Below are 24188 nucleotides of genomic sequence, written 5' to 3' on the forward strand. Positions count from 1 at the left end.
TCTCTTTGCAACAGAGACTATTACAGAACACAACCAAATAAAATGTAGAGTTGTGGAGCCCAGTCCCAACTGATATATCTACAAAACAACTTCCACACCTAAGGCACAGAGAAGATTTCAGAAAAGGGGTCAGAAAGATTTTAAGAGTCAAAGGATCAGGGAGTTTGTTGTGAAATTGTTTCTCCTAGAAATGTTAGAAGCTACATCCACAAAGTCTCAAACCATGAGTGCCTAGCCATGAGTTAGAACAAGGAGGACACCAAGGGACATGCTAATATGGACAGTGAAGGTTCTCAAGGCCTCAGACCTATATAAAGAACTAAGGAATGCTGAGAGCGGGAGAAATAGTCTTCCCTAGAGAAGAGCACACCAATTGGCTATTTAATACCATATGGTCAGTCATAAAAACATATACATACCAATAACATTATACAAAATAAACAGGCTGCATTCTTGTATTGTGGCAATATGTTGTTTATGACTGATTAAAGCTTGCCTGAGGATTCAGAAAGCAAATTCAGCCACAAGCTGCACACACCCTTAATCCCAGCAGCCAGAAGCTAGGAGGTAGTGATATACACCTTTAATCCTAGGACTCAGGATTAAGAGATAAACAGATCTACAGAAGAGTGAATCAGTCTAAAAAGGAATTATAGTCATACCTTCCCAACATTAGGGAAGTACAAAAGACAGAAGCAAGGTCTCAGAGAGGCATTCATCCTCCAGCCATGCTGAGGAGAAGCAGCAGTTGGAGGCTTGAAGAGCTCATGCATGGGTCAGCCCTTTCAGACTGAGATAGAGGTGAGAGGTGGTGGCCAGCTGATTTGCTGTTGAACCCCAATGTCAGTCTCTGAGTCATTTATTTTTCATGTTACATGTATTAGGAATATATATATTAGTGAAAACAGAGACCATAAATTTGAGAAAGAGGCAGGAGAGTATGGAGGGAGGAAATGGAAGGAGAAGATGATTTAGTTATAATCTTAAAAATAAAAGAAATAATGGAAAAATTAATGAGACTCATATTTGAGTACACAGTCAATGCTTTACAGAGTGAAAGATCATGAAAAATTCCTGACTTCTTCATTGTATTGATTCATAAGTGTTTATTGAATAACTGTCCTATGAAAGACACTATTCTAGGTACTGGACAAAGGTAAAGTAAACCATTAGTCCATGTCCTCACAAAGCAAACATTCCAGTAAGGGATACAGGGAGTGGGTAGTGCTATGAAAATGATGAAATAGAAATGGTTAGAAAATGACCATATGTGGGAAGAAAACCAGGGACTGTTATTTTAAACAACATGCTCAGGCTAGATGAAACAGTAAAGTCTAGAGGTCAGAATGAACATAAGAATTACTAATGGAATATTCAAATGGATCTATAATATCCATCAATTTGATTTGTTAGCATTTTCACAAGTTTTACAGATGTGAAAACAGACTTACTCCAAATGCTGTTCAAACTTTATTTTAGTAAGAATACACCTAAATTATTTCATTTATCTATTTATTTGTTTGCTGGTTGGCTCGTTTTTAAGACAGACTCTCACTATGTCACTTACGTGACTTGGAATTCACAGACATCTACATGTCTCTGATTTTAGAATGCTGAGATTAAAGGCATGTGATACTACACCCAGATACTCCTAAATTCTTCATTGTTCTACTCTCCCACCTTCATCTATAAAATTGAGATGATGGTGTATCTCTCACAGAGATGCTGTGAGGAGGAGAGAAAAAGCAATTAAAAATTGTCAATAACCATCAGTCATGACTCATTACATGGTGAAGTTTAATTTTATGTATATGAATGCTTTAACTCCATATTAGATCTCATAACTCCTCTAGATCACATAATAAAGTTTAACATAATTACTAATGTAATCACTCAAGAAGTAAGGCTATTATAAATGCTTAAAGACTCAAATGCTTCTAACTCCCTTTAGAAGCACAGAATAAAATAAAACAAGTAATACTGTTTCATTTTGATAATACCTTCCTTACCTGTTGGAAGGAATCTTCAAATAAAGTCTGTCGGGACACATTGATCTTTACATGACTGGGTAGTGCATTAGACTAAAAACAAAAATATCACAGCATGTAAGCCACAGCATATGTATTCCATAACTATCAGACTAAATTATTATAAATGAGATTTATTTACCACTGTAGTACCTGGCACAAGTAACGGAAGTGAGCAAGCTTCCACCTGAAGCTGCGTTCGTAAGCAATCTGTGGACCACCTTTAGTTCTAAAAAGAAGCATAACAAATAACACTGTAATATAATTATGAAACAGTGTGCGTCAGATTGTAGTATGACTAAAGAAAGCTATTTACAGTCGATAAATGGTGTATTCATTAGGACAATAGAGGCTTGAGTCATGAAGATTGTCCCATCAGCAGAACATATGCACGAGAGAGACTCCAAGTAGGAACAGGTCTATTGAGAAGCCCTTAGTTTATAGAAGGCCTAAAGTCTACTACAGACTACTTAAAAAGAACGTTGGATAATTCTTTTTTTTTTTTTTTTGTACTATTGTTTTTGTGTGATAAACTATAAGCAGAATTCTGATAATTCTTAAAGCTGAAGAAGTCAAGGATTCTAGATAAGAGGAACAGGAGGAAAAAAAAAAAAACCTAGACCTCATCTTAAACCTGATCTGAACAAAAACAAAGCAAAGCATAAGTAATTCTTGGAGCAAGCTGGACAATGAGAAAAGAGGCAGACACAAGAGTCAGCTGAGAATGAGACCTGCTTCTCCTGCCGAGAGAGTCTTAACAAAAAATACACGGAAATTCAGGAACTTTCATGGTAGAGTGAACACAAAATGCTGTCTTCTGCTGTCACAGTCATGGAAGTTCATTCACCCAAGAAAATTTATCAAATACTTAACAGGGACCTGGCATTCTCTAGACAATGAAAGCATTACTCCCTAGAAACATGGGGAAAGAGTGGCTGTTTTGTATATAATGTACCATTGAAGGAAATAGATAAAAATGAAAAGTAAACTACATATTGTGTGTTTTAAGGAAATAAATGGCTAATAACTTCTTAAAGGGGCCTTGTTAAAAGAAAAAAAACAAACAAGAAAATAATAATATAATCTCTCTCTCAAAGGTCATGGGAAGATAAAAATGAGCTAACATGTCTAAAATGGTTAGAACAATCTTTGGCATATAGTAGTTGTCACACACATATATGCTAATGTTATTATATACAAAATATATATTATTAAATAAAGAAATGCCATACCACAAATCCATTCTGGAATTATATAGAGCAAAACCAGTTATAGGTAGATATTACTTGTGCATGTTTTCTTGAACATGGCTTGTTTCTAAATTTGAAGCTGCATTAGAGACTAGACCTCCTGTATTCACTACATAATATTTTTGAAGTTTGGGTTTCCACTTACACAGATGACTTCCCATTGCGAGGATCTTTGAATGTTGTTGTTCTTGTGTTATGATCAACAAAGTACCTAACACCTTCCCGAGTATACCTGATTTCCCAGCCTTCTGGCAGGGGTTCTTCATTTGGTAAGCTGTAAGACAAAAAAATCACAATCATATGGTGGGTATGTTTCAGGTACTTATAGCCCACTGACTCCATCCATCTTCTCATGTGTAATAACTTAAGACTTTACTATACACATACCCTTGAGTTCTGGGGTCTTCCCATTGGGTTGTTTTTGTATTATGATTCACAAAGTAAACTCTGTCTGTTGAATCCACTCTTTTTTCTAAAACATAAAGTATGAATAACATTCAATAACAATTTGATACCTATATACCTTATACATATTTTTATAAATACCATATCAGCTTACCCCATCCTGGTGGTAAAGGTCCATATGGATCATTTTCTGCAGCTAACATTGAAGCCTGGTTGAAAAAGAGGTTGCAATATAAGATAGCAGTTTTAGCCAGAAGTATACTAATATACTAAGCAATTAACAATCATATCTTAGAATTTTTAAAAAATGTTATAAAGGAATATGAATACAACAATTTCAAGAAACAATGTTCAAAAATATTATGAAGAGCAGCCACCAGCTGATATAATTATTAGTAAATCATTTAAAAATAGTGTAGTAAAATCAAAAAGCTAATTTCCTAGTCCTTTTTAAGGAGTAAGAGGAGATGGGTAATTAGAGATAGAGATTATGCCATTTAAAGGAGACAATATTATTTGCTCAAAAATAGGTAAATCATTATAGTATAATTATTCTGCAAAATAATTATTCAATGGTAATATGTATACATCTTGATGAATATTTGATAGGACTGCCACCAGACAGCACTAAATATCCATTTTTATCTTATCTTTCTTGATAATGTAATCACTAGCTTTGTTTGAGGTAACAATGTGCCCATAAGGAATAGTCCACTGAATCTGGATTAGTAAAGTGACCAATTCTAGCCAATGAGGCAGAAGCAGGAGGGTTTCCTTTGCTAAACTGCTAAGCAAATAGGCAGGGGCTTGCTAAGTACAAGGGCCCTGCTACAGGAAACCTCTCCCCTTTCAGTTTACCCTTTCCTTTCATGGCAGAGACTCTGGAAATCAGGCCAAGGGTAGAAGCTCTTTATGTTCAAAATAGCAGGCAAAATGCATGGCAATAGAGGGTGCAGGAAAGATGCATGGCAACAGCCGGTAGAGATGGTGAAGGTAATGTGCATGACAATAGATGGTAAAGGAAATCTGCATGGTAAAAGATGGTACTAGTAAAATGCATGAGGAGATGGTGCTGGTTCAGTTGGTGACAATAGATGGTGTAGGTAAGCTGCATGACAACAGACGGTGCAGATAAAGTGCATAACAATAGCTAGTGTAGGCAAGAGGCATGATAATAGAGCAGGCAAGATGCACTGAAATAGATGATACTCTAAAAGGCAGAACTCAGCTGCTTGATGGCACTGTAAGCCAGAGAATGATTCTTTCTTGTTCCAGCCCTGGTATTCTATTGAAGTAGCTTAATTTGCATCCATTTAAGAGGACTGTGCTACTTAGTAGAAAGTATTTTGATACATACCCAATACCTAATTTTGTCCTGTTTACAAACTTTAATGCACACGAAGTCCTACACAGAACAAAACAAATGTACTATATACAGGATGAACATCCTAATCTAAAATCTAAAATATTCCAAAGACAGAAAAATTTCAAGAATGCTTATTTATTTAGACAAACCAGAAGTAATATTAAAGATTAGCCAAAAATAAAATGAAGCAAACAAACTATTGAATGTACTCTACATATTTTAGAAAGCCACCAAAGTAAGGGAAAAGTAACATTAACACCTCTAACACCTTGTAAATTGCTAATTACCGAATAGAGGTATCGTTGGTTGAATTGTTGCATAGCTCCCTGCAATTGATTCCGCTGAGATTGCCACTGTTCAAAATTTCGAACAGATTCCATGGTAGGCCGCTGCCATGTGGTTGTTCTGGTGTTATGATCCACATAATAAACTCTTCCACGATCATCAACTCTTCTTTCCCATCTACCACAAATAAGCAATAAAAATGAAGCAATGAGTCATTTCCTGTTAAATTAAAACATACATATTTTTACTTTATCTATTGGCATTGCTAGGGATGTGTAGGGGACACCATACACACGCCTCCTCCAGGCATTTATCTTTGCTAAATTCCTATTCTATCACAGACAGACTTTCTCCTCGCTTCTTCTTGAGAAACAGTTTTCAGGCACTTTGTCAGAAGGAACTTATCCACCTTTTCAATTTCATTTCCCAGAGTCCCTTAGAGGCCTCATAGGATAGCCCAACCAATGAGTGGCCAGTCCCCAAGTATGCCTTGTGTGTCATCCTGCCATGCTACTCTTGAAACTCCAGAACCGCACAGGCCCTGTTCTGTATCTCTTATCAACCAGAAGGAAAGAACTCAGTACTTGGTCCTATGGTATTGAGAACTTATCACTGGAAAATGTAAATATGGTGTTCCAACATAGCACATCTGAAGGCTCATTTTATTGTTTTTATTTTTTGTTTGTTTGTTTTTTGTTTTTCCAGACAGGGTTTTTCTGTGGCTTTGGAGGCTGCCTGGAACTCACTCTGGAGACCAGACTGGTCTCAAACTCACAGAGATCCGCCTGCCTCTACCTCCCGAGTGTTGGGATTAAAGGCGTGTGCCACCAGCACCTGGTTTAAGGCTCATTTTACGTAAATAGGATCTACATGTCATTCATTTAATCCATCCATTGAGAACCATAGCATAAAGTCTATTTCACTAAAGTCATTGTCAAAAAATTATAGCGACTATCTTTAAATTCTTATTTATGAATATTATATCAAATAAATTTAAAAGTTACACACAATAAAAACATAGCTAAAGATAGATAAGGACAATGTATTACCCTGGAGGCAAAGGCTGTGGTCTCTCCCATGTGGTAGTTCGAGTATTATGATCCACATAATAGGTTCTACCATGAGGATCTTTTCTCTGTTCCCATCTATAATAAAAGTATAAAAATAGAAGTAAAAAGCAAAATCTGAAAATGTTCTAGAATCAAGAACATTACAAACATGCTCTATTTCACAAAGCCCACACATTCATAACATATAAACACATACACGTACACACACTTTATTTGTTTTTGTTTTTTTCCCAAGAGGTTTCTCTGGGTAGCCCTGTCTGACCTTGAACTCAGAGATCTGACTGCCTCTGGCTTCTAAGTGCTGGGATTAAAGACATGAACCACCCACTACTGAGCTATAAAGGTATTTTAATCTCTTAATTATTGTTTCTTTGTAACAACTGGAAACTAAATAACTGTAGTAAAGAAATAGAGCATAGAATACTTAAAAATTTTAAATTTACCAATTTACACTCTTCCATTTTAGCAGAAAAGAAAAATAAGAAAAAAAGAATCTCAGCACTAAATGCCAATGAGTAATATCCATTTTGTCTTTGGTTTTAAAATTGTACATCTAAAAGGTTTTTAGCAGAAGCACCTTAAACACGTGGTGGTACTGTCCCTGACAACTCTGCTATCTCTGTGCACACAGGGGACTGTGCACACAGGTTACTGTACACATCTATTCCACTCCTTATTTTGGTAGTCCTTTGAATGAACATTACAAACTTATCTTTTCCTGAAATCTTCTCAATCTATTTTCCACACTTTGATTTTTCTTCTCTTGGTTTCTCATTTCTTCTTCTCTGCTATTTTCTCAATATTATAGACAGGAGGGGGAAAAACTTTAAAATAAAAACATCATGCTAACGGCTAGTTTTCATGGTGCTGGAAACTGTCATGCAGGTTGCAGAAGGAGAAAAGACATTAACAGTCGTACCCAGCACTGAACCCTTCATGCTAATACTGACCTGCCAGATAAAATGGGCCCACTAGTCAGACAGTGGTTAGACCATTTATGAAGTAAATCAGCTATGCTCTTGATTGGATTTGAGGCTTGTTCTATTGAAGGGAACTCATGTCTGGTATTGTAAGCTGGTCAAAACCAGTGGGTAGGACATTCATAGGCCCTAGGGAAGAACCCACTGATGCTGTTTGTGATAGTATCGTGTTGTCTGTCTACTAAATACTTATATTTACATAAATAAACTTGTACTATTCTAAACTGTGGTCAGAGAAGCTTCTTAATGTAGAGGGTAGTAGTTACACAAAGCCTTATAACAATTCAAAGTGCTAAGAAGTGCTAAGTGACTTCTCAGCTGCAGAAGGACATCTCTATCAAATCCCCCTGCCCCGGTCTTGTTAAGGCTCAGGGAACATTATGGAAGAGGGCACATAGAGGGATGAGTGCTGTGAAATACTATCTTCTGGACATGTCAGGGCTGATGCATACATAAACTCAGTGGCAAAATTACCTGTTTAATATTTGCTTAAGAGCAAGTCAGTGAAAATTTTAACGTGGAACAGGGAGGGGTTTCCAAGGTACCATTCCCAGCACTTATGGTAAATTTGTTTCCAACTTCTGTCTATTCTGTCAAGTCTGTTGACATTCTCATTATTATAAAACCTGATTTGTTTTGCCCTTTAACAAAATCTCTGGGGAGTGGAGAGATGGCTCAGCAGTTAAAGGCACTGGTTCAGGACTGGCTTTTGATATCAGCGCCCACAAGCTGACTCAGGAGCATTTGTTAACTCCAGTTTCAGGAGCTATGGCACTCCCTTCTGGGGAGTATCATATTTGTGTAAATTGAATGCTTAAAGAATTTAAGGCCCCCAGAAAAACAGTAGAAGCTTTAGTTGATAAAGGTAAAGAAACTTGCCAGCTAATGGAACAAAAAGTTAATTATGTAACATACAAGCCAAGTTGAAACATTAGATGATCAGTTACAAAGTTTCAGAAAAACCTTAAGAAAAAAGAGTTGCCCAAACTCTTGATAGGAAGTGAAAAGAGGCCTATTTTAAATTAGTCACTGTAAACATTTTATTCTATTGTGTGTCCTCCTGTCACTACCAAAAGAAATCTCAAGTACATCCAGAGATTTTTTTTTAAGATTTATTTTTGCTGTATGTACATGAGTGTTTTGCTTGCATATATACAATACATGCATGCAATACTTAAATTCTTTAAGCATTCATTTTACACAATACCTGGCTATGCATGTGACACCTTTTCTTACCCTCTGACAATATTAAAATAGCCTCTTTTCTTCAAGCACTTTCTTTTTTAATTAACTTTTAAAGTTTATTATATCAACAGCGCGCGTGCGTGTGTGCGTGTGTGCGTGCGTGTGTGTAAGCCACTAGGTGCATATGGAAGTCAGAACAGAACTTGTGGGGGTTACCTCTTTCCATGTGGGTCCCAGGGATTGCATGTTGCCAGGTTTGGTGGCAGGTATCTTCACCCACAGAGCCATCTGTTGAGCCCTCAAGTAGCATTTTCTACATTGACTGTTTTGTCCCCATTTTACATTACAAGGTTTCCCTCAGATATTTAATGAGTAAGGTTCTAAAACAGGGCTTATGGTTACAGTATTAATTGAAAGTGATATGATATACCTCATTGTAGCTTTGTTAGAAAACAACAGGTATTTACAGTCTTTGTGGTAGACAGGGGCGGGGTATCTTGACTAGAAGTCACTTCAAATTTCCTGGGTAGCAAGGTAAAATTCTAGTTCTGAGTATGCTAGGAATTTTCTGAGAAAGACAGGAAGCATGTTTGAAACTAGGTAAGTTTCTTCATTCATTAGTCTCATAAAGTTCTCATTCACCTGACTTTTTCAATGCACCTGGTATTGCCAGAAAAGAAGTCCCTCCACAGAGCAGCAGACCTAGCTCCAGGGAGGAAGACTAGAGATTTTCTTCTTTAACTTTTCTTTCTCTTTTCATTCTTTAGTATAGGGATTTAATCTAGGGCCTAGCAACACAAGTGCTCTGTCATTGAACTATGTATATCTCCAACCCCTTTAAAATTTTATATTTTGAGACAGAATCTATGTTGCCCATGTACATCATAACTTCCAATCTCCCTGCCTTAGCCTTCCAAGAAGATGGGATTAGCAAGCTTGTGCCAGAAAACAAAACCGTAAACTGACGTGACTCAGTCTTACTCTTTATAATGTCATCTACAGCACAATATGTCATGGTGACACTATCTGCTGAGCCTTCTATAAGAGCCTGTGTGCACATGGATCTTACTCACCAGCAGCCCTGAGTTCAGTAGTGTTGGGGTGCTAAGTCAAGCACATTTATGAGTCAGCCCCCACTGGGGCTTCAATGTAAGTTCAGAAGGACTCTAAGGAGAAGGACGCTGATAGGCCATTTTCCGATCTCTGATCATCAGACATCTCAAGATAGCATGTTTGTAGTTTTAAACTGCCAAATTTTAAAGTACTTATGATTTATAGCTAGCTTGAGAACACCACTTTAAGAGCTTCTGTAAAATACATTTTACTCTCCATTGCCTTAACTTTGGATCATTTTATGTAGATAAGTGGTTGACTTATGCAATGATCTGGGAAGTTTGGCAAGCATGCTAGTATTTGTATTACTTCTCCAGAGATATTAAAACTAAGTTCTGGATCTTTTCTTGCCCTCAAATAATACTATATTTAAGCACCATGGTAAGGATGTATTTGAAGAGATGACTGGTAGTAGTAGTAAGAATAATAATGTGGAGCAAAAGGGAACCCTCCAGGAAATGAAAGAGTTTATTGAGTCTGCTCAGCCCCACCCTACCATTCTTTTTTAAAAAGGCTTTACTATGATTTATGTAAATGTATGTGTTTGTGTCTGTGTGCATATATGTACACCTGTGTGGAGGTACCCAAAGGGACCAGAACAATATGTTAATAACCTGAAGATGGAGTTAGAGGTGGTTGTTAGTAGCCTGATGTGGGCACTGAAAACTGAACTTGGGTCCTCTGGAAGAACACAAGTGCTCATAATCACTGAACCATATCTCCCCCCCCCCAAAAAAAAAACTTTTGATTTACTTTGTACATTTATTTGTGTATGTGGTTATACATGCATGTATTCATGCCTTTACCCACCATGCCATCTTGCCCACCTAGCAATTCACCACTTCTATAGGATAAATGAGTATAACTCTATTCAACTAACACTGTGAGTCAGGTAGACAAAGCTAAAGCATCCTTCATTACCTTACCCTACCCTAAGTACCTTCTTTATCACGGCTGAACACCCTCTCTGGTCACCAGCTGCAGAGGTCACTGTGAGCAACTCTCAGGTCCCACTGGTAGAATCTTACCTCTAAAATGGCAGCTCAGCAAGTTGCTTCCCCTGGGACCCGCTGACAGAGAGGGAAAAAGATAACACTAGGACTTAGGATGCCCTGGGCAGTTAGTAAAATTGGCCAGGCTCCCCTATGGGTCAGGAGCTCTCTGACCTCAGAATGTCATCTGAAAAGGGCAAAGAAGGGAACTGATATTCAATTTACCCACAATATGCAGTGTTCTACCCCAGGCAAAACGGTTGAAGCAGTGTAGGTATCTTATCTCTTTTTATGTCAGTACCTAAATAATAGTCTTAATTATGCCCACTGGCCCACAAATCTGAAACTATTTACTATTTAGCATTGTACCTGTTTGCCCTGATGCATAGAATATAAAAAATTATAGAGAAATCATTCAAAGGTAGTTCTTCTTGTCTTGTGTGGCAAACAAAATAGTTTAAAGAAGATGGATTCCAATGAGAATACAGTGATAGATTTTTAGACCTCCTGGCACTTCTCTCTCTCTCTCTCTCTCTCTCTCTCTCTCTCTCTCTCTCTCTTTCTCTCTCTCTCTCCCCTAACACAGGCCATGCACCTCTGCTGCTTTCCCTCTCCGGAGAGGCACGGGCCACATTACTGATGTACTACTATATCCTTAGCTTGGGAGGCTGAGGGAAGAGGGCAACACAATGAGTAAAACTACCAAAGATGGGAGACAAATGGCAAAGATTTCTGAACGAGGGGTAGAGAACAATGTCTGCAAGAAACATGAGAAGACTGTGCAAAAGGCACAAACACATAAAGGTACAAAAGCTAAAATGATAAGATCTGCTAGGGAAGCACACGAAGATCCCAGTCTGAAACCACAATTACACAATGTTAAAACCAAATGAACCAGTAAACAGCACTTAGAAAAAAGTTTCAAAAATAGGAAAGAAGTCTGAACACAGTACCGTGATGAGCAATCAAATGAATAAGGAAAACCAGAGTCATCTAGGGTAGTTTCAAAGGCTACGAGTCAACATTCTAATTACTGAAGGCTGTGTTGAACATCGATGTGGTGATATGAGTGAAAATGTCCCCTGTCGGCTCAAATATTTAAATTGTGGTTTCCAGTGGACGGTTTAGGAAGGATTAGAAGGTACAGCCTTGTTAGAAGAGGTCACTGGGGATGGGCTTTAAGGTTTCATAGGTTCATACCAAGCTCAGGTTCACTCTTTTTCTGCTCATGGATCAGATGTGAACTCTCAACAACTGCTCCAGGGCAATACATGCCTACTGCCAGGCTCCCCACCATGATAGACATAGACTAATCTGAAACTGTAAGGAAGCCCCCAGTTAAATGCTTTCTTTATAAGTTGCCTTGGTCATGGTGTCTTTTCATAGCAATAGAAAAGGAACTAAGTGTCATATTTTTATCACAGCACTTTCAAACTATTCTGGGCATACATGGTATTAAGTCAAGTCTAAACCTGTGTCTTAAAGGTAGGAAAATGAATGAATAATTAACATGAGTATCATCAGTACCAAAAGATAAAATAAGTAAGGAGGAAGCAATGTTTAAATGAGTATGGTGAATCATTCTTTAAAGAAAACCATTGGGAGTTAAATAATCATACTTAAAGGAAATTGGGAAATTGAAAGGACATTAGGAAAATCTAAGATTAGGAAAATCCAGGCTTATAATCGAGCCCTTTGGAGACTGGCACCAGTATTCACTAGTATTGAAAATGGTGGCTAGCTGTTATCAAGAATGCAAGGTCACACAGAGAGCTACAGAACTGGGGTTATGACAAGTGTGTCGTGTTCAAGTGACAATGAAATCTAAAGGTCTTGCAGATTCACATAGGTTTGTATGTCATTTCATACAAAACCTATTTTGACAAGATAAGTGTTTAACTCCAAAAAATCATTCCACTGGAGTGAATAAATAGTATGAATGCTCCAATTTATAGTTAATTTTTAAAAAGATTTATTTTATCATTTTTAATTATATGTGTGTCAGTGTGTGGATGTGGGGCATGTATGCACATGTGTGTAGGCACCCACAGAGGTCAGAGGTGTAGTGTCCTGGAGCTGAATTGTGAACATCCTGACATGGATATTGGGAACTGAACTTGAGCTCTCTGCAGGAACAGTATGTACTTTTAACTGTTGAGCCATCTCTTCAGCCCTAGAGGTGGTTTTGTTGTTTTGTTTTACAAAAGGAACATTTCATACACATATTCAATAGTCATACATCATAAAATTTCTACTTAAATAGAAAACAAGTATTAAAAGCATTTTCTTGACATACCCTGAGGGCAAAGATTCTGTGTTGGCATTTCTAGACCGTGGCCGCAGAGGTTCTGAAAACCCTTCTGGCTGCCTTACTTTGTCAAAACCAGAATTGTTTCTGGAATCAGAGTCAGGGTCTATGAGGCTCTGAGCTTCTGGTCCCACTTCGGCACTGGTAGAAGGAATACATTCACTGTGTTCTGAGGATGCCTGGGGTTCTTGGACAGGAGGCTCTTGGGTGGTGGTGCTAGTGCAATTGGAAGTAGAGGTGGTTTCTTCAGATGGTAGTGGAGTACCCATGGTGGAAGAATTATCAGCTAGGACAGATGAAGATGATTCTCCATTAACTACAAGGGAAAAATAGCAAAATGACCTATGACCTAATTACCTAGGCAATTTATTACATTTTGTCAATGCCTACTCAAACTGAACAATGTACCAGATACCGAAGAACATAAAATAATAAAAGATGTTTTTGGAATCAATTTTTAGTAATAAAGTGAGTAAATAATAAAAATTATAGAAATTTTAAGAATAAGTTGGTAAATGATAAAATTTTAAGTATATATATTAATAACTTTAACTTCAGGCAACACACAGCAACATTAAGAAAATAAATGTTTTCCCTCCAAATTATCAACTTTATACCTCCTATCATATATGTAAATGGTAGTTAGTCTCAAAACAAAACTAAACAAAAAACTTTCATCCAATAAGAAATACATGATTGAATTAATTCTTTTTTTTTTTTAGATTTTATTTATTATACATACAACATTCTGCTTCCATGTATATCTGCACACCAGAAGAGGGCACCAGATCTCATAACAGATGGTTGTGAGCCACCATGTAGTTGCTGGGAATTGAACTCAACACCTCTGGAAGAGCATTCGGTGCTCTTAACCTCTGAGCCATCTCTCCAGCCCCTTGAATTAATTCTTAAGATAGTATCATAAAGAAGTATAAAACAACAATCCACACTTTTATTTTTAACTTTTTTGTTCTTTGTTTTTTTGTTTTTCGAGACAGAGTTTCTCTGTGGCTTTGGAGGCTGTCCTGGAACTAGCTCTTGTAGACCAGGCTGGTCTCGAATTCAGAGATCTGCCTGCCTCTGCCTCCCAAGTGCTGGGATTAAATATAGCCATGTCTCTCTGAGTTGTCTAGGTAGATCTTGAACTTGAAATTTTCCTGCCTCAACCACCTGAGTAGCTAGGATTACAGGCACAACATCCAGCCCAGCTTCCATTCGACACTTATATAAGAAATAAGCCACTGCTGAGACTTACTCAGCCTTTTTTTTTTTTTAATTTTATTTCAAGTGTAACTGATCCATTTAAACTATATGTACACATAAAATTGAGTCAAACCTGCAAGGAGGAAAATTCAAGATGATGGATTAGAGTCTATAAGCATTTGCTTGCCTCTTTTTGATGGTGAATCAACACACTGGAAACACTGAAGGACAACAAAGGACAGACAGAGACATATAAAATGGAATAGAGAATGAGGAAAGTGTACTTAGTACCAAGTGTGGCAAAGACACACAGCTGTGTGTACACAGTTGTGGGATCTGCAAGGCAGATGGATGCAGAAAAGTTCTCTGTACTTCCTACCATACATCTGTCATGTTACAGAAGTGAACTTATATTGACAAGGTAGCATGTGAGCTTGCTACTTGATGAAACAAGTCTCTGCATTTTCCTGTCTCCTAGAAACTTGGAGGAAATATTGCAGTACTGCTTCAATGAATGTCTATTTTCAGACATTCTAGCCCCACTGGAATGTCCCTGAAACATCCATATGGTGGAAATTGATCAAGACAAGGTAAATTTTATTTTCTCTGACACTGGTGGATTAGTGACAGACAAGCTTAAGGACTTTGGGAGAACAGGCAATTATCCAAGATTATACAGGGAGCAAGGACACGAGTGTGGTTTACAGGGTTTTCTGAATCACCAGAGGTGTACTGCATGGGACCTATACCCACCACCCCCAAATGGTTGCCCTGTCCTCCAAGTGAATTCACAAATGGCCCTGGAAACCCAAATGAACTGCACTGTCTAGCATCAGCCAAGTCCCAGGAATGCACTGAGCAAATTTCTATTCTCCACTGTGAATCCCACTCAGTGGGTTTTGCATCTGCCATTCCCATCTACTGGCTAGCAGGGCAGCAGAGGCCAAGATTAGTGGCTTCAGTCTGAAAATACTACACTGGCTACCTGGTGAGCCACACAGAAGGTTGGAGTGAATGACATTCAGCTTTTGCTTTCTACAAGGGGCACATATATTTTTAGGAGAAATTTACAGAGAACTGTCTGGAAATCTGTATTTTAAATATATACTTGATGACTTTATAATCAGGAAGATTAAAAAAACATGATAATGTTTGTAAAGAAAAACAAAATTATCTGAATAAAATCAGAACCATACAGAACTTTATCGAAATGAGTCTGACATGTATTAAGCAAATGAATGACACTTTAAATGACCAATCAGAGTTGAAATGGAAAGGCAATGGGTAGACAGGGTTTGAAAAATTCTTTTAAGATTTATAGATAATTATTGCATTATTTAAATTGTTATATTCTATTAGGAATAAAGAAGAACTTATCAACCCATATCATCTTTGTCATTGTTTGTTTCCACTGAGTAGTACTCCATTATGTAAATGTACCACATTTTCTTTATACATCCTTCAGTTGAGGAGCATCTAGGTTGCTTACAGGTTCTGGCTATTACAAATAATGCTGCAATGAACATAGTTAATCAGATATCCTTGTGTGTGAATGTGCATCCTTTGGGTATATGCCTAAGAGTGAAATTGCTAGATCTTATGGTAGACTGATTGCCATTTTCCTGAGAAACCACAATACTAATTTCCAAAGTGGCTGTACAAATTTGCATTCCCACCAGCAATAGAAGCTTGAAATTCACAGGTAAATGGATAGAACTAGAAGAAACCATCCTGAGTGAGGGAGCCCAGACACATAAAAACATTTTTATGTACTCACTTATAAGTGGATATTAGACACAGAGCAAAAATATAACCAGCCTACAAACCATAACCCCAGAGAAGCTAGGAAACAAAGAAGACATGGACTCCCAGAGAAGGAGAAAGGGACAAGATCTCCTGAGCAAACTGGGAGCACAGGCAGGGGTGGGGGCGGGGTGGGGGGGTAGGAGAAAGAGGAGAGGAGATGGGGGAGGAGAACATGAGGGATCAGGAAGGTCTGAGTTGGGGGAAGAATAGAGAAGGAGAGCAAGGAAAGAGATTCCTTAACAGAGGGAGCCATTATGGGCTTAATGTGAAATCTGGCACTAGGGAAATCTCCAGAGCTCTACAAGGATGACCCCAACTAAGAATCTAAGCAACAGTAGAGAGACTACCTTAAATGCCCTTTCCCCATAATGAGACTGATGACTACCTTAAATGCCATCCTAGAGCCTCCATCCAGTAGCTTATGGAAGCAAAAGCAGAGATTCACAGCTATAGCACTGAGCCGAACTCCTGGGATCCAGTTGTAGAGAGGGAGGAGTGATGAGCAAAGGGGTCAAGACATGCTAAGGAAACCAACAGAAACAGCTGACCTGAGCAAGTAGGAGCTCATGGATCCCAGTCTGACAGTTGGGGAACCAGCATAAGACTGAACCAGGGTCCCTGAACATGGGTGTCAGTTGGGGGACCTGGGCAATCTGTGGGGCCTCTGGCAGTAAAACCAGTATTTATCCCTAGTGCAGGAATGGACTTTTAGAGTCCATTATCTATGGAGGGATACTCTCTCAGATACATGGGGGAGGGCCTAGGTTCTGACCCAAATGATGTGTCGGACTTTGATAATCCCCCATGGGAGGCCTCACCCTCTTTGAGGAGTGGATGGGGGTTGGGATGGGGAGCTAGCGGGGGAAATGGGAGGATGAAAGGAATAGGGAACTGGGACTGGTAGGTAAAATAAGATTGTTTTTAAGTTAAAGTTACTTAAAAAATCCCCAAAACCACAGGCTGACACAATACATAACCAAAGATTATTCAATGTTAGTAAATTATGTTAGAAAATGTATCATAGTAACTGAGCAAAGGATAAAAGAAATATTATTTTCAATACTAGCTAAAAAAGTATTCAACAAAATACTAATGAACAAAGTAAGGATGATCATAATCAGTATTCCAGTTCAATATTGCTGATTATATTTGACAATGTATTAAGACCGGAAAAATCAGAAACACCGAAAAGGGTAAAACTCACATATAAAGGAGATTATTTAGAACATACATAATAAATAATTGGAAATTAGAGCTAATAAATACAAATACAACATATTGGCAGAATGAAGAGCCTTAAGTTCAGCATCAAGGTCATATTCAAGGTCTGTTAGAAAGAAAACAAGACAAAACAAAAATTACTGAGCTGGTGTTTGACGTTTTTGTTGTTGGTTTGCTTTTTTTTTTACTCTAGGCAGGCCTGGAAACTGTAATCCTGCTGAGCACTTGGGAATAATGGCATACACCATCATGACAAAGACTAAGAGCCATCTATAAAAATAAAAAGACTAAGAATAGATAAAAAATACCTTTGGGTGAGAAGGTTGGAAAATACTACTCTGCTTAAATAGAAATGCTGGTAAGGATGAAGAACAACAGGAATTCTCATTCTTTGTTGAAGACGTACAGCAATGACTGGGAAGTTTTCTATCAAACTATCACACATTCTACTGATCTCATTTTTCAACCAAAATGAATTCCAGGCGAATGACCACACTAAAAACCTGTATACAAATGTGGACGGAATCTACCTTCCTAGTTGCTTATAACTCAAGAGGCCAGGCTGCTTCTACAGGTGACTGGATAAAAGAAATGGTGATACCACAATAAAGAAAAATAATAAAATCCATAGACACAGAAGAACCTGAGGTATACACATTCCTAAGTGAAAATAGTCAATATGGGATAGTTGCATACTCCACAATTCTAGCCATAAGATCTTCTGGAAATGACAGAACTTTGGAGACAACACAAAGATCAGTGGTTCTTGGGGAAGGAGAAGAGTGAATAAAGTGCAGAAGAACTTTAGAGTAGTCAAACTTTGCAGCACTGCAATGGCAATATGCAGTTCTTAACACCCACCTAATAGTACATGTCAAGAAATGAAACTTAAATTATACATTTCCATCCAGTGTTTCCATCTGATACTTCTTACAAAAGTGATATTGTTCCATACTTTCTGATTATACATGTTTCTAACTCATGGTCCCTCTTCTTCATTACTAAGTTACAATGGGTTTTGCAAAAAAAAAAAAATACATATTTTGGTTACTAACAATCTATTCATAACAGTTTGCTGGTTATATCAAATGTACCATATGTAAGATGTCACCCAGAAACTTTAAATACAATAGGAAAGGCATATGAGATCTTCATCAGTGTCTAGCTAAGTTGTTCAGATCCTAAAGCTCTGAACTCAAGAAATCCTCCTATGTTGTCTTCATCCAAGTAGATAGGTCTCTAGGCATATGATACCTGCCCTCAATCTGCCTTAACAAAGAGTCTTCAGCCACTAACACTTTGGGGTTACAATTATTTCAAATAAAGATTTAAAGAAAGGTAGAAATACTAGAGTATTTGAATTCTACTTGTTATGACTTTGTTATGGTTTATATAATATATATATATATATATATATATATATATATAAACTTTGTGTGAGAGAGAAATAATTAGGTTATTGGAACTGTTGCCTGTAGAAGGACTTAAGTAGTTCTCATATATCAAGTCAGTTCCTAAGAGAGTGAGCTGTTAGGAAACATTTAGTCTTACTCCTAGTCATTCTCTGACTTTCTGTCCTATCAGGTCATCTTTCTCTTTTGCATATATTCCAGCCATGGGGACATCCAACATGAAGTCCTCACCAGAGTTCCAAAGAAACTGAATGATTGTGAACTTTCAGACTAGAAAACAGTTAACTAAATATCTCTCTTAGCAACTCCCTCAGCCTCAACTGACAGATTATCACTATATAGCACTGACTGGCCTGGAATTTACTATACAGATAAGGCTGGCCTTAAACTTACAAAACAGCCTGCTTCTGTCTCCCAAGTACTAGAATTAAAATATCTTTTAATTTGTAAGTCACACAGTGTTTGAGTATTTTTGTTATTTTAACACATACAAATGTGTGTGAGCAAGACACACACACACACACACACACACACACACACACACACACACACACACACTGTTTTCCACTTTTGAAACCATGACACAAAAACTGGTTGGTTTTGCAATTGCTTATGCAATTTCCTTACAGGTAAATCATTTCAGAGTCACTACATCTACAAAGGGAAAGCCTGTGAGGCAGCCCTATAGGAACATCCCAGGTCTGTCCCTAATGGTAGTTAGATGAAATACACTGTGAAGCACTCATGCACAAAGCAAGCAGGCAGAACTGCTCACAGTGACAAACTCTGAGGTGAATTAGCACCAGTTTCTTGACAGGTAACTTACTACAGTAACAGGCGTATTTAAGTGTTGGTAGAAGCCAGTACATAGGACCTTCCCAAACATTTCTCTGCAGTGTTCTCAGTATCCATAATTCTTAATAAAAAAATGGGGGTAAAGTATGACATACCTATAAGTTTGTCTGATACCATACCACACTTATCTATTATACATATATAGAATACTAATTATACATTAGAACAGTTATCTCATACTAGAAGTTAGAGGATTAAAGTGGAAAAGAATATAGTATTTTCTTAAATGCCACTTTCCAAGAACCATGGTAGATATTTTTGATTTAATATTTCATTTAACCTTTACAAATGAGTTATAAGGCAATTAATTAAGAATATCAGCCACTTTTGTACATAGAGATGCTAACTTTGAGGATATTTTTGTCACTTTTTAGCAGGTTAAGTCTACTCTTTTCGGGTTGACTCTATTCCTCACTATCTCATCGTCTAACTGCAATCTAGAAAAAAATATTTATGGCCACTAAACTTGTCAAATGAATCTTCTTAATCAAGAGGGAGAAAAGGCCTTCATGTGCAATACTACCTCTGATGGGAAGTTATCATTTCTTTGAACTCCTTAGAATTAGCCCACATCCATTATCTGAAACCCTTGGAGACAAACGTATTCCAGAATACATGTTTTAGAATTTAGAACAGTAATGTGGCATATGCATTATTATATATCACAATAATACCCAAGCAGGTTAGAAACCAATCATAGCAGAAACTACAAATAGCCTTGTGCCAGTTCAAATGAATTTACAAAACACACATACACATACATACATACACACAAACACACTCTTTCTTTCTTTCTTTCTTTCTTTTTTTTTCTTTTTTTTTTTTTTTTTCTGAGACAGGATTTCTCTGTGTAGCCCTGGCTGTCCTGTAACTAACTCTATAGACTAGGTTGGCCTCAAACTCACAGAGATCCACCTTCCTCTGCCTCTGGAGTGCTGGGATTAAAGGCATGTACTGCCAGTATCTGGATATTTCAGAAACTTTGAATTACAGGTTTATTAGAATAACTTCTTGGAAAAAAGAAGTTTATTGAGCTAACAGTTCAAGATCTTCAATGGTATATACCAGCATTAGCTGGATCTAGCAAAGATTTGGTGGTGAATAGGAGAGTATATTGGACTCCATACTCATTATCACAATTCCAATAACAAAGCTGGCTCAGAGTCCTGAATTGAAAAAAGGAATATTAGCGATGATGTTCAATGAAATTAAATGATAAAGCACTTGCCTCCTATCTATCAGAACTTTTGGCAACACCCAGCACCCACCTCCTTAAAGGGGATTGGGGAATGCTACTTGACACCTACACCCAAAAGAACAGGAAATGCCCACTTCTTGAAAAGATATCTGAATTAATTCTACGAGTAAGGTATGAGCCAGCACACAAAGACATCACCTAAGTGGTTGCTACCAACACAAAAGCCCTTTAAAATAAATGGAATGAGGACACTTAACACTATTTTTAAGACAAACACAGCAGGTGAAAAGGTTGGAAGAACAGTCGATGAAGCTTATCTCAATATAAAAAATAAGCCTTTTGAGAAGCTGTAACTAAATGTGAACAGGAGGCAGTATAAAGCTGAATGCCACAGAGCTGGATATTAATTCCTGTAGCCCCTCCACACTTCAGTTCCTTCAGAGCAAACGGAAAATACTAGTACGTATCCCAAAGAAGGATTTGGAGAGTAGCTGGTAAATAGATACTGGGCATTTAGCACATACACAGCAGATGGTAGCTCTAGACAGAGTTTCCCACCTGGTCCCGCAGCCATTTAGTCCCAAATAAACACAAAGCAGCTTCTATTAATTATAAACTGGCTGATGGCTCAGGCTTCTTACTGGCTAGCTCTCTCTTAATTATTAACACATTTATATTAATCTGTGCATCTCTACATAGTCTTGGCTTACCTTCAAAAATATTTATATCACTAATTAAATATTATCTTGTGGCCTAAAGACCAAGAAAGAATCTTACATCATATTAGCACTTGCTTAGTAAAATGTTGTGATTTCTCAACTGTTTTTGGAATACCTTCTAAATAATCCAGAAGACTTTAAATTTAGAAAAAACTTCAAGTATCATAACTTTATACTTCATATTACAGAAATTAAGAATGATAACATAACAAAAGAAATGGAGGTGTAAATACATAAACTTCTTTAAGTTTCACTAGGTTACCTGTGTCACTGGCGGGCTCAGATGAGAGTGGTTTTGGAGCTGGAGTATTTTTGGGTCTGGCAGCAACCTGAGACGGGGATGAAGGTGTGTTTTCTCCATTAACTACATGTGAACAGCATGAGTTGGAAACAACAGTATTTGTTGGTACATGATTATCTACTCCAATAGTACTTTCAACAGTCAACCTTTAAAAAAAAACAAAAACATAAAACAAAATTCTAACTTCAATGAGTTAAGTACAATAAAACAATCTGCTGAAAGAGTTTACATAAAAAAATTCCCTGACTTTCTAACATTCAGTGGAGTGCTAGATAGAGCAGAGAAAAAGATACAGCCTGCAGTTCCCAACTTAACTACACTACCTTCAGTTGTAAGTGTCCAAACTGGCAGACACACCAAGTACTCTGAGTGTATCTAGGCCTTTAAGAACTGTTCAACTTGTATATTTTAAATAAGAATATTAGGCTACTTTAAATGCTCCGAGAGTAGCTTCAAAGGCTCATGAAAGTATAAGAAATGTCCCAAAACTAATTCTAACCTTGCAATTCTATTTAGATAATTCTGATTTCATATCATTCCAGACATCCAGAATCAGTGATCTAGAAGTCTAAGTGACAGAAGTCTTTGAAAGGTCCCTGGCACTGCAGGGCTCAGTTTCAAAAGGAAGATGTACTACCATAAAATAAAACAATAGTAGTTTTGGTGGTTTTTGTCTTAAGACAGGTATTCCTAGAAGGTCCAGGCTAGCTTAGAAATCATTGTGTAACTATGGCCAGCCCTGCCTGAACTTGCAAGCAAATCTCTTTGCTTCTGCCTCTCAAGGGCTGGCATTACAGGCCTGAGCAACTATGTACAACACAGGATTACCTTTTAGGTGGTAGTTATTTTAACTTAAGAAAAGCAGTGCGAGAGAAAGACAAAATGTGACAGGGTTCAATCAGAGCGGTTTTTTATTAGGGAAAAAGGATCATAAAAAAGGAAAGGGGAGTAGGGAGACTGGCCTGTGGGATGGGAGCAGCAGCAGCAGGGGAGAGGAAGGGGGGACCAGGAGTAATTCGGAGGAGGAGGATGAAAGGTGGGCAGTGTCCTTTTAAAAGGGAGTGTAGTGAATATGCACAGGTGGTGCTCTTAGTGGCTGCAGCTGAGGGTGTATCCTGTCAGAACCCCAAGGGCAGGCCAGTACAGATGCCTGAGTACTAACAGTAGTAATTTAAACTCCTTTAAAATCTAAAATTGTACTTTTAAGAATTTAAACACATTAATGCTTTTTAATCTACAAACTGTTACACTGTTTCAGTCATCAATTTTTCTCAGTGCAAATTATAATCAGGAGACTGTTTCTTTAAGGCAAATACACAATCTGAAAGCATAGTTTCAAAAGCTTTTTATAAACAGTATTGGGGAGGGGGCTGGAGAGATAGCTCAACTGCTAAAGGCTAGACTCCCAACTGAAAACACAAAACAAAACAAAACAGTCAGTATTGAGAATCAAACCCAAGTCTCCATGTATAGTAAGCAAACGTTCTACCAAGGAATTGTATTCCTGACCCTTTTTCACAGCTATTGTTTTGAGACAGGATTTCACTGAGCTCCCCAGGATGCCTCAAACCTGCTGTCCTCTTGTTTCAACCTCCCAAGTATCTCAAACTGCAGGAGTATGCCACATATCTAACATGTCCAACTGCTTTGCTGAGAAGCATCCAACGGCAATTAAGAATCGTTATCAGTAACAGTGCAAAGTTCAAAAGATTGTACTTTGCCTCTTACTGGAGTATTTTCCTAGATGTATCAAGTCAATTATATAAGAATATATTTTTATATTTTTGGATTTTAATTCCACCATATTTGAACTATTATATACTCTCATTCCATTTATATGGCTTAAATCATCTCTTAATTATCACAAAATGTGAATAGCAGGGAGGTTTTGAATGGCAGGATGAATTCTGTGCCCATAATCTGTGGAGCATTTATCTTGTGAAATATGGGAGAATGCCAAATCACTAAAGTCTCCCTCCCATTCTACTCACTCTATTAAACAACAAATTATAAATACTAATTGTGAAAAGACATTATTAATACAAAAGGAAGCATGACCACATTCCATAGCGTAAGTGAATAGTTGAAACATTATGCTACTTAAGAGAAGCATTTGTTTACAGAAAATGGACAGAACAGTGATCTTCTTATGTGTTATATCTTAACAAGCTGTTATTTTAAAGCTTCTTTCCTTGGGCAAATAACATCTTTATATTGAAGCTTTTAAATTTGTTATCTATTAATATATTTTGATAGTTTTTGATATACAGTCTTTTAATGTAGCCCTGGCTAGGCTTTTAAATTTTATGACAAATACTAAATTGAGGATGGTACATGCCTTTAATGCCAGCACTTGGGAAGTAGAGGCAAGTGATCTCTAAGTTCAAGGCCAGCATGGTCTACAGAGTGAGTTCTAGGACAGCCAGGGCTGCTACAGAGAGAAACCTTGTCTGGAAAACCCCAAAGAAAGAAAAAGAAAAAAAGGAAAAGGT

General features: G+C 37.5%; 1 protein-coding gene across 4 annotated transcripts in view; it reads right to left on the minus strand.

Annotated features, from left to right (window-relative positions):
- Positions 1–24188, minus strand: part of Wwp1 (WW domain containing E3 ubiquitin protein ligase 1) — a 140544-nt gene that overhangs the window by 68936 nt on the left and 47420 nt on the right. For all 4 annotated transcript variants that reach the window (XM_035439975.1, XM_027403574.2, XM_027403571.2 and 1 more), the window contains exons 8-16: positions 21658–21842; positions 12970–13297; positions 6383–6478; positions 5336–5510; positions 3837–3891; positions 3665–3749; positions 3423–3551; positions 2181–2256; positions 2010–2081 (exon numbers count right to left, since the gene is read on the minus strand). In XM_035439975.1, coding sequence (XP_035295866.1) covers positions 2010–2081; positions 2181–2256; positions 3423–3551; positions 3665–3749; positions 3837–3891; positions 5336–5510; positions 6383–6478; positions 12970–13297; positions 21658–21842 — 1201 coding nt within the window. The remainder of the gene's footprint in view (positions 1–2009; positions 2082–2180; positions 2257–3422; positions 3552–3664; positions 3750–3836; positions 3892–5335; positions 5511–6382; positions 6479–12969; positions 13298–21657; positions 21843–24188) is intronic.

This window comes from Cricetulus griseus, chromosome 2 (genome assembly GCF_003668045.3).
Source record: "Cricetulus griseus strain 17A/GY chromosome 2, alternate assembly CriGri-PICRH-1.0, whole genome shotgun sequence".
NCBI classification, from domain to species: Eukaryota; Metazoa; Chordata; class Mammalia; order Rodentia; family Cricetidae; genus Cricetulus; species Cricetulus griseus.